Raw genomic sequence first — 14,564 nt, forward strand, 5'->3', positions numbered from 1 at the left:
CACGCCTGCGCGTTGTGCCCCCCGTCGTTACAAACCAAAGTTGCTGCATCTTTTTAGGAAAGCTCCATGCTTTCTCTCTCTCGCACGCTCAAAGGTCGCATGGTGTCAGGGACGCGCCTCGTCACGTGAACGGACCGAAGCGCGTTCACGAGGTGCAAGGTCGCGCTTTAAAACAGTGAAGAGTACCAAACAGCGTGTGCAAGGCAGGGGGAACCTAATGAGCCACATTGGGATACAGCGACATTTTTACTCTTTTTTTTGCATTGGAATAAACTGACGGAGCAGAAGTGATCTGTATGATCGCGGAAAAGGAGTGCGCAGTATGGTTCGGGAAACCAGACATTTATGGGTGGGAAATTTACCCGAAAATGTGCGAGAGGAGAAAATCATTGAGCACTTCAAGCGGTGAGTAGAAAGGCGATTGACTGTTTTTTGTGTTTTTTTTTTGCATGACCGGCATCTCCCCCTCGTCTCCCTATCTCTCTCTCTTTCTCATACGCTGTTGTGTCACATTTTAGGAAAAGCAGGTGGTTTGCATCTGCGTATCTGCAGCTTCCCATCACCTTCGCCATCGTTGTTTCTGCTCAGCTACTTGTCCAAACTTAACATGCTGCATGGGAAGCTTCACTTCCAATGGCCAGCCTACCTGTCCACCTGATCAGGGTGCAAAAAAATAAACTTTCTCGTTGTAACTTTGCATTTAATTTAAAGAATGCATTGTAAACAAGGTGGCGGCGTGCACGAATATTATATTCTTTTACAGATTTGTGTAGCTGCTGTTGTATTGCAGGATTTATTAGACACACAACACAGGTTAGTGAACTGTGGCAGGCATCGCGCAGTCGCAATGTTTGTTTTTTTTCCCTTCAAGCTGGATGTGATTGCACTGCAGCAGGACTCGTTCCACTCCTGGACACTTTATGTCCTAATCAACACAAAACGGTTATTTTTGTGTGTTTTTTTTTCTTAATTGCAATTGATAGACTGTTGTGTTGTGTTGTGTCGAGGCGTATTTTGTCTGCAAAGGCTTTGATTCAAGGCTGTCAAGGAAAATAATAGCCCGCCTCCCCGTCCTTATGTGCCGTATGTGCCCAAACACCAGACTGCTCAAATCATCACAACCACAGTGTACCGTTTCCTTGCCGTATCAGCCCCGCTGTTAAATGATCAGCATAAATCATGCACGCATAATAAAACCGTAATACGTCTGCCGCCATTGCACAACACGCACAGTATCAATAAGGAATAAAATCCTGCATGGCGTATGAAGCACATTGGCTCCACTGTGTCTTCACGCAGGCTTATTATGTATTTACACCATGATGTGCTCGTTGTTGCAGTGGCCGAGGTGGAAGAATCTGAATCCTCTATGGCTGCAGAGGTTCCATCAAGGGGGGGGAGGGCGGAGGCAGCGAGCATGAATGCAGGTGCACGGCTGCCCAGTGTATGATGTGATGGGGGAAGGCAGAATGAGTAAGCAAGTGAGAGAAGCATTTGTAAAATGGCGTCGAAGGCTGTGTGCAGAATTGGGGGCTTACATCCCATAAACGTATTGACATAGGAGGGGTGGGCTACAAAGGTGATGGTAGGCTTTGGAATGCAGCAGAGTTGCCAGATAAATGAGTGTCTTTCACCAATTCAAACACTTTTACAAGGACACCGTAACCAAATGGTTCATTATTATCCCATACAGGTCACTGTGCTCTTTGGAACATGTTCACATGTTGTTGACATGGACATGATGAAAATAGCTTTTCCTATTCCAAATGGACCGGTTGCACACAAGGTAGAGCACGTGTAAGTGTCATTTTAGTCACTTCAAGATAATCCTGGAAATAGCAGAGGAGATTCATAATGGTTGTCTGCTCTGATGCAGGCTGCACGGCGGTTGAGTGGTTAGCGCACAGATCTCACAGCTAGGAGACCAGGGCTCAATTCCAGCCTCAGCCATCTCTGTGTGGAGCATGCATGCGTGGGTTTTCTCCAAGTACTCCGGTTTCCTCCCACATTCCAAAAACATGCTAGGTTAATTGGAGACTCCAAATTGTCCATAGGTATGAATGTGAGTGTGAATGGTTGTTTGTCTATATGTGCCCTGTTATTGGCTGGCAAAACCAGACCAGGGTGTACCCTGCCTCTCTCACCCAAAGACAGCTGGGATAGGCTCCAGCACCCACCGTGACCCTTGTGAGGAAAAGCGGTAGAAAATGAATGAATGAAGGCTCTGATAATAACTGGAATAAGTGCAGATTCTGGAAGATCTAGAAAGTTTTCCGTGCTGGTTATTGTGTCTAGCTGCTCTATAAAAGTGCTTGTTTGTTGCTAGTGGAATGGAGCACACTTCCTGTGCTGGAAAACACAGTCATTCCAAGGAGAGCGGATATTGTACGTGTTGTCGCTGTATCTATGCTGCTAAAGTTCTACTTAGAACTTCCTTAAGATCTATGCAAAATGCAAATGTTTGCAAATTTTCAACTGGTCTTAAAGTTTGTTCAGGAGTGCATAAGCGTGTTCCTAGACACCAAGACCGGGTGCTGATCTTGTCACACATCCAATAACCTGATTGAGATATAATGTATTGTTGCGCAAAAGCTCAAACGGTTGCAACAATTTTCAAACAAAAAGGTTGATACATGCTTGATCTTTCGGTAGCATCTCTGTGCGAAAGAGGCTAAAGGCATTGTAATACAGTTTTTAACCATGTTTGTGTCAAACTGCATTGTTTTGAAAAGCTAAAAGTAAAAAATGAAGAGGGCTGAGGAGTCATTCATGCAATCAAATGTTAACTGTGATGTTTTCATTGAGATCCTATTCATTTATGTACAAAATAAACACTGACAAATGCTATGGCACGCAAAACTAACAAATACACTACCGCTCAAAAGTTTAGGATCACTTGCAAATGTCTTTGTTTTCCAAAGAAAAACAAATATTCATGCATTTTGCAAACTATTTTTTCCATTTCACAAACATTTTTATCTATTTCACAAACAATTAAAATGAATCAGATGATTTTCAAAGAAGGATGTACATTTTTGCATAGAGGCCTACTATCAACAACTGTCAGTCCTCTGCATCAATCTCCTGGTATGGCTGCTAATCCAAGTTCATCATTTTATGAGGCTAATAGATGATTAGAAAAGCCATCTAAAAATCCAAACTAAAACTAAAATCTCTTACCATGCTGTTAACTACTCCCTTCAGAGAGCAGCACAAACTGGGTCTAACAAGGACAGAAAAACGCTGCACAACTGTGCAAGAAGACAAATATCTGAGAGTGTGTAGTTTAAGACAAAGACGCCTCACAGGTCGTCACCTGGCAGCTGCACTAAATAGTAGCCGTCAAACACCAGTGTCAGTATCAACAGTGAAGCGGCGACTTCAGGATGCTGGACTTCATGGCAGGACTGCCAGGAAAAAGCCATATCTCAGACTGGCCCGAAAAATTCCCTTGTGATCCCAAACTTTTGAGCGGTAGTGTAAATGTTTATAAATAATTTCGAGAAAGTGTGGGCCATTGAGCCTCCCATTAAAAAAAACTGATTTTCTGGAGCATATTTAGTTTGTTTTTTTCCTGTTCACCCCAGACTCTGTTTAGATAACTGACGTTATCTTAACAAGTTTGAAAAGACTATTTTCTCTATATTAAAATGTCTTAAAACAATGTATCCTGTTTTTTTCTTTGCAGATATGGACGTGTAGAGAGTGTCAAAGTCCTGCCTAAACGGGGTTCAGAGGGCGGAGTTGCAGCCTTTGTGGATTTTGTGGACATTAAAAGTGCTCAGAAAGCTCACAATGCCATCAACAAGATGGGAGACAGAGACCTGCGCACTGATTATAACGAACCGGGCACCATTCCTAGTGCTGCCAGAGGGCTGGAGGATAGTCTTTCCTTAGGTTCTCGTGGCCGTGATGTATCAGGGTTCACACGGGCGGCAGGGGGGGGAGTGTATGGCACGCCCACGTCGCTCCACAGCAGAGATGGACGCTATGAACGGAGACTAGAAGGGTAAGTGGACAAAGTTTCTCTGAAGGCAGTGGGAACCGTGCTTTGTAGTCAAACACCTCACCTCCGAGCATCTTTCCACCATGTTCATGTACTTGTGTGGGGGTTAAAGAGGAGAAAAAAAGTATGAAATCTTATAGGGATCCTGGAAGCATACTTAAAGGTAGACATTGAGTTATTCTACTTAGTACAGCCAACCACCAGTAGAGTAAATTGCTGATGGGGAGATATTTCTCAGTAGAAGCAACTCTGTCCGCTGGATTTATAATTTGTGGAAATTACATGGGGAAAAGATTGGACATTGAAAAAAAAAATTCCCAGGATTGTTGAAGATTACTAGAATACAGGGTGACAGCTAAAGAGAGAGTGGTCCAGCCAACATCCCTGGGATTCCTCCCCTAATCTGGAGTTACGTGGCTGACCTGGTGGATTATATCACCCCCCCTTTTTTCCCCATACATTGAAACAAACAAGCACATATTATAAATACAAGACATCATTATTTGGATCAGTAATTTTGCAGTTATGCACACTGGAATCATGTGGATAACCTACTTGGGAGTTCGATCCCCACTTTTGGATTAACGCTGTCAAGAAACAAGGATATTCTATCCTGCCAAAGGTATGGGTTACTTTGTTGGTATCTTTTTTTTAATTAATTTGATTTGGGATTGTGTCTGAAATCAGGGCATTGCAATTTGAGAGCTGGGAGACCTCTCAGTGACTACAAAAAACATGTGAGCAAGATCGTTTTTTTTTCCTTGCCTTTTCAAGACTTTTTATCAATGACTGATAAGGACATTGTTTGGATCATACAAAAAAAAAAGTGCTGAGTGGAGATAACCGACGTCACGCCTGTGGAATACCGCCAACTTTTTCCATTGTGTGGAACTATAAATCTTGGATACAACGACAGAATCATAAGTGCTTTCGTGGTGAACTGGACTTCTCATGGACTTTGGTTGTATTTGAACCGACTGAAAGCATGGACAGAAACTCCGCCGCGTATTTTCTACTCAATTCAAGAAGATGGATTACCATTGATTGACACTTTTTCAGCAAATACGACTGCATATGCAAAATAAGGAATCTCTCATTTGTGGAAGTTTCCTGACAAAGAGACGAGTCTAGAACCCAGTGACAATAAATAGTGCTACACTTCCTTGAAGACGGACCCATGGATCTTATGTTTCTTGGATGGATATGTGGACTTAATTTAACTATTCCCAGCATCTACCATACCCGAATTTTAGTTTAAAAAGACAATCCACCTCATCTAAAATCTCCTGCACAGAAGACAAGGATTACATTTTTTAATACAAACATTGTGGCATTTTTTTTTACCACCCTCCTCCACACAGCATTTTTCCCGCTTTTTTTTTTTTTTTTTTGCTCACAAAGTTCTATCTCCCTGTATTGTATTTGGAATTATAGGTCAAGTTACCACTCTCAAAAGGTTGGTATATCCTGCCCTGTGTATTTTAGCTGTCCTCTCTAACCCCCCTAGATTGCAGCTCCTAACTCTTTGATTTCCCCCACTAACTGTACTAGCTGGTACACGTTATTATGTCTATTTGCACATCTCTTCCTTTTTACCTTGTGTTGTTTTCCTTTCTCTTCAACTTTCCTTACCTGACCACCAGTTCCTATTCCTACCTCTCTTTACGTTTTGATGTTGCTGTGGTTATTGTTCAGGAGTCCAAATGCTAATGGTGAAACTGCACGGCTGCAAAGACTGCCTTTGTTTTCCTGCTTTCAAAGCCGTGATACGCTGGTGATACTAACAAATTAGTTAGTGGCCTAAATAGCTTCAAATTCCATCTATTAAACATTTTCTTTTCAAACAAGTAAGCTGGGGTGGCACGGTGGTCTAGGGGTTAGCGCGCAGACCTCACAGCTAGCAGACCAGGGTTCAATCCCACCCTTGGGCATCTCTGTGTGGAGTTTGCATGTTCTCCCCGTGGGTTTTCTCCGGGTACTCCGGTTTTCTCCCACATTCCAAAAACATGCTAGGTTAATTGGCGACTCCAAATTGTCCATAGGTATGAATGTGAGTGTGAGTGGTTGTTTGTCTATGTGTGCCCTGTGATTGGCTGGCGACCAGTCCAGGGTGTACGCCCGAAGACAGCTGGGATAGGCTCCAGCACCCCCGCGACCCTCGTGAGGAAAAGCGGTAGAAAATCAATGAATGAATGAACAAGTAAGCTGTAGTGAAGCCTCTGAGGGCAAATACTGTATTTTATACTAATTTTCGCCCCTTTGTATTGAGTTGTGGACTCCTGTAGAGCAGCTACACACAATAAGTAGTGGCAATTGTGTCGTTGTTTTATCCATCAGCCAAACCAGCAACCGCTGGGCGCATTATTGTTGGTATTGCAATTATCCGAATAATCATTTCAGCCGTAGAATAAACACAAGGCTCTTGATTGAATAACACAACCTTTCTCTTACTGGGCGGTTTTCTCCTTGAGCATGGTTACAAAAACAGGGCTGATATTAATGGCTGCCTTTTTGGTCGACACTGTTTTCAAGTCAGGGTTGTCTCATACTTGCTATAAAAGCCAGCTTCTTTCTTCTTCTGTGGTTTCTGGACAGACAATCTTTTGCTGTTCTGCAAAAAGCTCCTCCGAATGTAAAGTGTTGTTTCGGCTCACTATGAAGGGATGGAGCTCAAAGTTTATCGCGGGTATATTTTAATAATAATAAATAATTATGACAGATGACAGTGTATTGATAATTCGTAGTAGGATTTAATATTGGGATAGTTTGAGATAAATATGTTTTTTCACACCACTAAGTGGGAGTGATTCCGGCTCCCAGCATATATTGTTTTACTTGGTTTTATATATAATAACATTATTTATTAGTACTTTAATTAAATTAAATTAAATATATTTAAATTTATGACATTTTGAAAAATTATGTACTCTGAGGTACCCCAAGATTCGCAGCCCTACCCCCAATACTTCACGCAGCCCAGCCTCACCCAGACTTTATCATTCAGTGATTGTGTAATACAGCAAACAAAACCGCTGGATGGCGGTGACCTTGAAACCGACTTGTTTTTGTAATAGTTCTTAGATCTGCACACGGAAAAGACCATTGTGATGACATTATGTTTTGTATAATTTTTTTTGATAGGACTGCTGAAAGTCGGGAGCGGGCATATGATCACAGCGCTTATGGTCACCATGAGCGTGTAGGAAGCAGTTTTGAACGCCAACGGCACTATGACACAGACTATTACACGAGAGAGAGGACTCTCAGCTCATCTGGGAATGGGTCTGGTACCTCGATGGGAAGCGGTACAACACTGTCCTCTGGAGTCGGGGGGATTGTTAATTCTATTGCTAGCAACACCGGAACAACGGGAGCGACAGTGTCTGCCACGGGAGGAAATGGTGGATCTACATCCAGCGGGGTCAGCTTCTACCGCTCCCACAGCAGGAGTCCGTGTCGCTTTGAGACACCGGAGCCTCGTTATGAATCCCGATCCAGGGAAGCCTTTACTTTGGCCAGTGTGGTTCACAGGGACCTTTACAGAGAGGACAGGGGGCGGCGCGGCGAGCGCTCGTATCGACACAGTCGCAGCCGGTCTCCACATTCGACGCATTCACGCAACCCTTCTCCTCAGAGACTGGCATGTCAGGCGAGCAGACCTCCGTGCTCCCACAGCAGGTCAGGTTCTCGCAGCCGATCCTCCAGTTCCGACTCGGTCAGCAGCACCAGCAGCAGCACCAGTGGCAGGTGAGTGATGCTCAACTGTTCTTTACTTTGGTGCCGAATCAGAGTGTTTGGAAATTGGGATTGCTTTTAATTCAGTGGAATTTTTCATAGTGGATAATAATAATAATATTCATAGTTAAATCTCTGAGGTTGAAGTTGAATGCAATACCTTCCGGGATGCTTGTGCGCCTCTGATTTATTTAAAGAGAACTTATTATGCTTTTTTTACTTTTCTGACCAATACATGTAGTTCATTCATTCATTTTCTACCGCTTTTTCCTCACGAGGGTCGCGGGGGGTGCTGGAGCCTATCCCAGCTGTCTTCAGGCGAGAGGCGGGGTACACCCTGGACTGGTGGCCAGCCAATCACAGGGCACATATAGACAAACAACCATTCACACTCACATTCATACCTATGGACAATTTGGAGTCGCCAATTAACCTAGCATGTTTTTGGAATGTGGGAGGAAAACCGGAATACCCGGAGAAAACCCACGCATGCACGAGGAGAACACGCAAACTCCACACAGAGATGGCTGAGGGTGGAATTGAACCTTAGTCTGCTAGCTGTGAGGTCTGCGCGCTAACCACTCGACCATAAATGTAGTTATAATGTTGTATTCTTGTGTTAAACAAAGCCAAAGTTTATGAGGTTTGAAGTTTGAAGTTTGGAATGGCTCGTTTTCTGTGAGAGTTCTCTGTGATGTCACAGAGTGCCGGGCTTTCTTATGTATATGGACGTGTGCTGTAGTCCTGTTACATTGCATGTATTCCTCATATTGGAGTTTGGGCCAAGGTTTAAGGTGGTGAAATTTATTCTTTTATGCTCTGGATTGGAAGTAGTCTGTTTCTCTGCTTCAACTGAGCCTCCGGGCTTCTGCTCCGCCCCTCCTCCCTCCGGCACGCTGGCATGAGGGAGATACATCGCAAATCCAATCTATATCGATATCAACAATATGGTTGGTTTTGATATTCTGCTTAAAGTAAATATTGATATTTAAAACATATTGATATATCGCCCAGTTCAGCTCAGATTGTCCAATCATAAATATTGTCGATGAACTCATCGACTTGTAGTAATATTAAGCAACCTGGAGCTTTCATGTTTCTGCTACAAAAGGGCACCTACATCGTCATTAACCTTTTTGCTGTCAAAAAATATATTTTTATTGCGCAATAAATATTATACTTAAGCTACTTTTGCGGCACGGTGGTCGAGTGGTTATCGTGCAGACCTCACTGCTAGGAGACCAGTGTTCAATTCTACCCTCGGCCATCTCTGTGTGGAGTTTGCATGTTCTCCCCGTGCGTGCGTGGGTTTTCTCCGGGTACTCCGGTTTCCTCCCACATCCCAAAAACATGCTAGGTTAATTGGCGACTCCAAATTGTCCATAGGTATGAATGTGAGTGTGAATGGTTGTTTGTCTATATGTGCCCTGTGATTGGCTGGCCACCATTCCACGGTGTACCCTGCCTCTCGCCCAAAGACAGCTGGGATAGGCTCCAGCACCCCCGTGATAGAAAAAGCGATAGAAAATGAATGAATGAATGAACCTACTTTTGCCATTTTTGGTTGTATGTCAACATAGTCATGCGTTTGAATGTAATTTGGAATTGGACTCAAAGAGCGACAACGAAGGCGTGCATTCATGAAACAAGACTAGCTCCACGCATGAAATCACCTCCCCCTCCTACATACACCTCAATTGTTTCCTTTTATTGTGTTGAGCGGCACCTTTTGGACATTTTGAACAAGTCAGAGTGACACCTGTGGTCAGATTTGGTATAGCTATTGGGGTATTATCAGGAGATGGCTGTTATATATTTTTCTCACTGCTTATCTCTGCGAATGCCCCCCTCCCCTCCGTGAGATCCAGTTGAAACTGGAAATTTCTAGCCAGTGCTGGCTGCCTGCCCACTCCCACAGGCCAGCCTCCATCAGTAGCACTTCCGGGAGTGTCTGAGCACAGAGAAAAGTGAAGGGGAGGGGCGGTGGTGGATGCGGTCGGGTGTGTGGCGTGTGTGTGATTTGGGGGGGGTTATTAACCGAGAGCCCAGAAGACAGAGGTGGGCATGGGAATGGTTTTATGAAAATGAGGCAGCCGTGCTTTTGCATCCACCTTGTCACGTTGGGAGACAGATTGGGAGACAATTCTTATTTGCAAATGCAGCCTAATGAATAAGATTGTCAGCAAAAGGACAATTTTCTTACTGTGCTTCAGATGGTTTCGGACATTTAGGCAAAACCAACTGTTTTCATCTTTGTGTGCTTTATTACCATTAAGTTTCAGTGTAAAGTTGAAGTACTATACAGTCGTCGCTCATTTATAGCGATTAATTGATTCCAGACCTGACCATGATAAATTAATATCCACAACATAGGATTTAATGTTAGTAAATTGAATACTTGTGTAGTTGGCACACAGAAAACCGTTAAAAACTTTATTTTTCTGAGATTATTAGAGCTCTGTAGATCTAAACTAACACCCCAATAGTCACTTATTATTCAGTGTTTACACCGGATTGCACAGCTATTATGCTACAGGGACTCCAGGCGGCTAATAGCTAGCAAGCCAGCAAGCTTACCAATTACTAGCCACACATTTATTTTGTGGAAATTTAAAGGTTCCTCACTTAAACAGAGTGGGGAAGAAGGACAAAGTACAAAGCCACAAACTCACCACTTCCACACAGATTGGGAGGAGTGCAAGATAGGTTAATGTAATGAGGTGGATGTCTCATCCATGTAACACTATTGCTGCTAAACACAATACATTTTTGATAGTTTGAAGTACGAAATGAGTACATTTTGTCGTAATTTAAAACTATTGTACCAAAATGTGCTCAAGAGCAAAATTGATATATTTTTATTTGACAGGCAGAAAAGTGTGCAGTAGTTAGCCGGGGCTCCAGCACCACTAATTTGTGGCAACATCTAAAAATGCCAGAGGCCTGTCCTTATGTTGCCCGTCTTACTAATTAAACTTCCTCATTTTAATTTGGTAGTCTTCTGCTTCTTTGCTTTGAAATAATTTATCTTTATGTACAGTATATATCATCTGTATGTCACTGCTTTTTTAAAATGCATATATTGGTCAATGTATCGGTTATGGGCCATCAGCTTTTTTTTTCAGCCACCAATATCAGCATCATCCCCAAAAAGCCCATGGTAATAATAATAATAATAATAATAACAATAATAATAATAATAATAATAATAATAATAATAATAATAATAATAATAATAATAATAATAATAATAATAATAATAATAATGGGCTTTCCTCCACAAAAATTGAAACTAAGAAATCAAACATGTTTAAATTTATGACATTTTGAAAAATTATGAAACATTATCGGGTATCGTATCGTACCCTGAGGTACCCCAGGATTCCAAATAATGGGCTACTGTTGCAGCTGTAACCCATACCAAGCGAAAACTCAACCCCTGACGTCACTTCCTGTCTTCCATACATCCAAAACACATTTACTGCAACACACGAGCATGACCAAAAGTCATATCCAAATATATTGAGGTTGAATATCAATATACCAATCAATATCAATAAGTCAATATTTAGCATACAATGCAATGCATCCTGGCACGAGGAATGGAGGGGAAGCAGGTGTTGGCTGCCTGCTTTGGTTGAGATGTGATGTGATGGTGAACTTACTATGAATATATGCTCCCAAAAAGAAACATCTAAATTTTTAATTCTGCATGGATGGATGCCTTTGTCTTCATTGTGTGGCGTTATGATTCGCTCAACGTTTAATACAGGTAAGATGTTTTAAACTGGTCTGGAACCAATTAACTGGGATAACCCAGGGATTACTGTGTTTAAGGTTTCATGAAAGGAAGCTAAGCTGTGTCCATGCCATAGTCCATCATGGCATTTATTATTTTTTGTATGGTAGTAGATCGGCATCATAAAGTGAGGGTATCCATGTTGTATGTCTTTTTTGCTCTAGTGATTCCAGCAGTAGCTCAAGCGATGAGTCTCCAGCACGCTCAGTACAGTCAGCCGCTGTTCCGGCGCCTTCAGCACTTCCTTTATCATCCCTTGACAAGGACGAACCGCGTAAAAGTTTCGGCATCAAGGTCCAAAATCTTCCTGCGCGTTCTACAGGTGACTGTCAGCACATATACATTTAAATTTCTTTATTGGATCCCCTCCCCCCATGCATGCTTGCTTAAATGTACATGTTCTCTTCCACAACAGATACAAGTCTAAAGGATGGTTTGTTTCATGAGTTTAAAAAACATGGAAAGGTCACATCGGTACAAATTCATGGCGCTTCAGAGGCTCGCTACGGGCTTGTTTTTTTCCGCCAGCAAGAAGACCAAGAAAAAGCTCTTGGAGCATCAAAGGGGAAGCTTTTTTTTGGAATGCAAATTGATGTCACTGCCTGGAACGGTCCAGGTATGTTCTCATATTGAACTATTTGCTTCTGTGACTACACTTCATTCATAATCCTTATGTCAATCATGAACACATAGTATTTCTTTCCCTTTTCTGTGCATTATAACATGAGAAAACTAATAAATATGAGCTAGCTTACACTGCTGTCATTGGGATACACCTATTTTGACTATGAAGCCCTCTAAAAACAAACTTCTAACATGGTTTTAGCCGTATTTTGATGATTTAAAACACTACCAAAATTTATTTTCTCGGCGCAGTGATACAGGTACTTTTTAGATTACTGATGAAATACATTCATATACAATGTTCTTTTTTTTAGAGACGGAAAGTGAGAATGAGTTCCGGCCCTTAGACGAAAGGATAGACGAGTTTCATCCAAAGGCCACACGGACATTATTTATTGGGAATCTGGAGAAGACCACCACATACCATGATCTGCTCAACATTTTTCAGCGCTTTGGAGAAATTGTGGTAAGTTTACTTTCACAAATTCATTAGAATTTCAGACATTTCTACACATTTATACCACACAGTCATTTGAAAATAAATATAGCCACCCAATGATAGTATATAGTATATAGTATATTTTACATTTTTATTTTGAAGCCCTGAACTAGATTTTCCTCATATGAATCATGTTTTAGGAGTTTGGCAAACAGAAACAAACATGTAACTTTTCAAGAATAATTTCAAAACAAAAAACTCAACAAAAGATAATGGCACCAGCCAAACAAAACTGATCCGGGTTTGTTCCTGCCGAGTGTTTCCCGTGCTTTACAACTGGCACAGCAAAAGTAAAAAAAAAAAGGAAAAACATAAAGTTGTATAAGAATTGATACTAAAAAGTCGGATAGATTACTTACACACATACACAGTACACATATACCTGGTTAAATAAACAATCAATCCATGTTCAATTCAGACTGAAAATAATGTACTGATGTAAGCCCCTCCCATTCCTGGTTAAACACACCCACTTCTGGGTCATTCATTGATTCATTCATTCATTTTCTACCGCTTATCCTCACGAGGGTCGCCGGGGTGCTGGAGCCTATCCTAGCTGTCTTCAGGCGCCGGCCAATCACAGGGCACATATAGACAAACAACCATTCACACTCACATTCATACTCATGGACAATTTGGAGTCGCCAATTAACCTAGCATGTTTTTGAAATGTGGGAGGAAACCGGAGTTCCCGGAGAAAACCCACGCATGCACGGGGAGAACATGCAAACTCCCCACAGAGATGGCCGTGGGTGGAACTTCTGGGTCATACTCTTATTTCGAAAAAAAAAAAAATGACATCCACGTTTATACCCCACCCATTCCCGAGTACACACACAGATACAGATCTGACTGGGCGAGATTAATTGGTTAAGTCTTTGACCTTTTGTCTAATGGTTACAAAAGTTGGATGACATCTGTATTACTAGTATGGTAACATGTCTTTCAAAGCATTTAAGCACAAGCCATAGGGATTGCCATTGTCATTGAAAGTCATTACAGTCGAAATTAGGACACCTAATCACTACCAAAGTTGACAGGATATTGCCTAATGATTATATGTTTCCATTTTCCAATGGTCATGAAGGATATCGACATTAAGAAAGTGAATGGAGCCCCACAATATGCCTTTCTACAATATTGTGACATTGCAAGTGTCTGCAAAGCCATAAAGAAGATGGATGGAGAGTACCTCGGAAACAACAGACTTAAGGTGAGAATTACTGCATCAAAAATGTGTCTTGACACCAAGTCTCAACAGGCTTAGGCTACCAATACTGTGTCAGCCTATTTTCTGGTCCGGCTTTGACATGGAATTGTTGTTTTCCAGTTGGGATTTGGAAAGAGCATGCCTACAACATGTGTCTGGCTTGATGGATTAGCATCAAACACAACGGAGCAGTTTCTTACCCGCCATTTCTGCCGCTATGGGCATGTTGTCAAGGTGAGTCAAGCTTTATTTGACTGTATTTGCATTGTTGTTGCTGTACTTTGCTCTGAGGCACGACTTTATCTTCTTTTGCAGGTTGTGTTTGACCGAATGAAAGCGATGGCCCTTATCTTGTATAACAACATCGAATATGCACAAGCTGCCGTAAAAGACACTAAGGGATGGAAGATAGGGGGCACCAAAATAAAGGCAAGCCTGGCCTAATGGTCTAATATGTCTGAGTTACCTTAAAAGCAATTAACCCTGCCTCTTTTTTTTAAATTTTAGGTGGACTTTGCCAATCAGGAGAGCCAGATGGCTTTCTATCGTTCAATGCAAGCATCTGGCCAGGATATTCGAGATTTTTATGACATTCTTTCTGAAAGAAGGTTTGTTTAATCAACTCTCTACACTCTTTAAATGGAGGGAGTTGGGTTTAGGTGGGCGATATGGACCTCAGCATACAGTATAT

The 14,564-nt window shown here is 42.0% G+C and overlaps 1 protein-coding gene across 2 annotated transcripts in view; it reads left to right on the forward strand.

Annotated features, from left to right (window-relative positions):
• Nucleotides 1-14,564, forward strand: part of spen (spen family transcriptional repressor) — a 26,824-nt gene continuing 12,260 nt past the window's right edge. Inside the window, exons 1-10 of one of the 2 annotated variants that reach the window (XM_058084250.1) lie at nucleotides 1-405; nucleotides 3,689-4,009; nucleotides 7,148-7,753; nucleotides 11,705-11,862; nucleotides 11,956-12,156; nucleotides 12,479-12,630; nucleotides 13,751-13,876; nucleotides 13,994-14,107; nucleotides 14,189-14,302; nucleotides 14,381-14,481. In XM_058084250.1, coding sequence (XP_057940233.1) covers nucleotides 323-405; nucleotides 3,689-4,009; nucleotides 7,148-7,753; nucleotides 11,705-11,862; nucleotides 11,956-12,156; nucleotides 12,479-12,630; nucleotides 13,751-13,876; nucleotides 13,994-14,107; nucleotides 14,189-14,302; nucleotides 14,381-14,481 — 1,976 coding nt within the window. In that variant the 5' untranslated portion in view covers nucleotides 1-322. The other variant, XM_058084251.1, reaches the window with a different exon arrangement.

The sequence above is a fragment of the Doryrhamphus excisus genome, chromosome 10 (assembly GCF_030265055.1).
Source record: "Doryrhamphus excisus isolate RoL2022-K1 chromosome 10, RoL_Dexc_1.0, whole genome shotgun sequence".
Lineage (NCBI taxonomy): Eukaryota > Metazoa > Chordata > Actinopteri > Syngnathiformes > Syngnathidae > Doryrhamphus > Doryrhamphus excisus.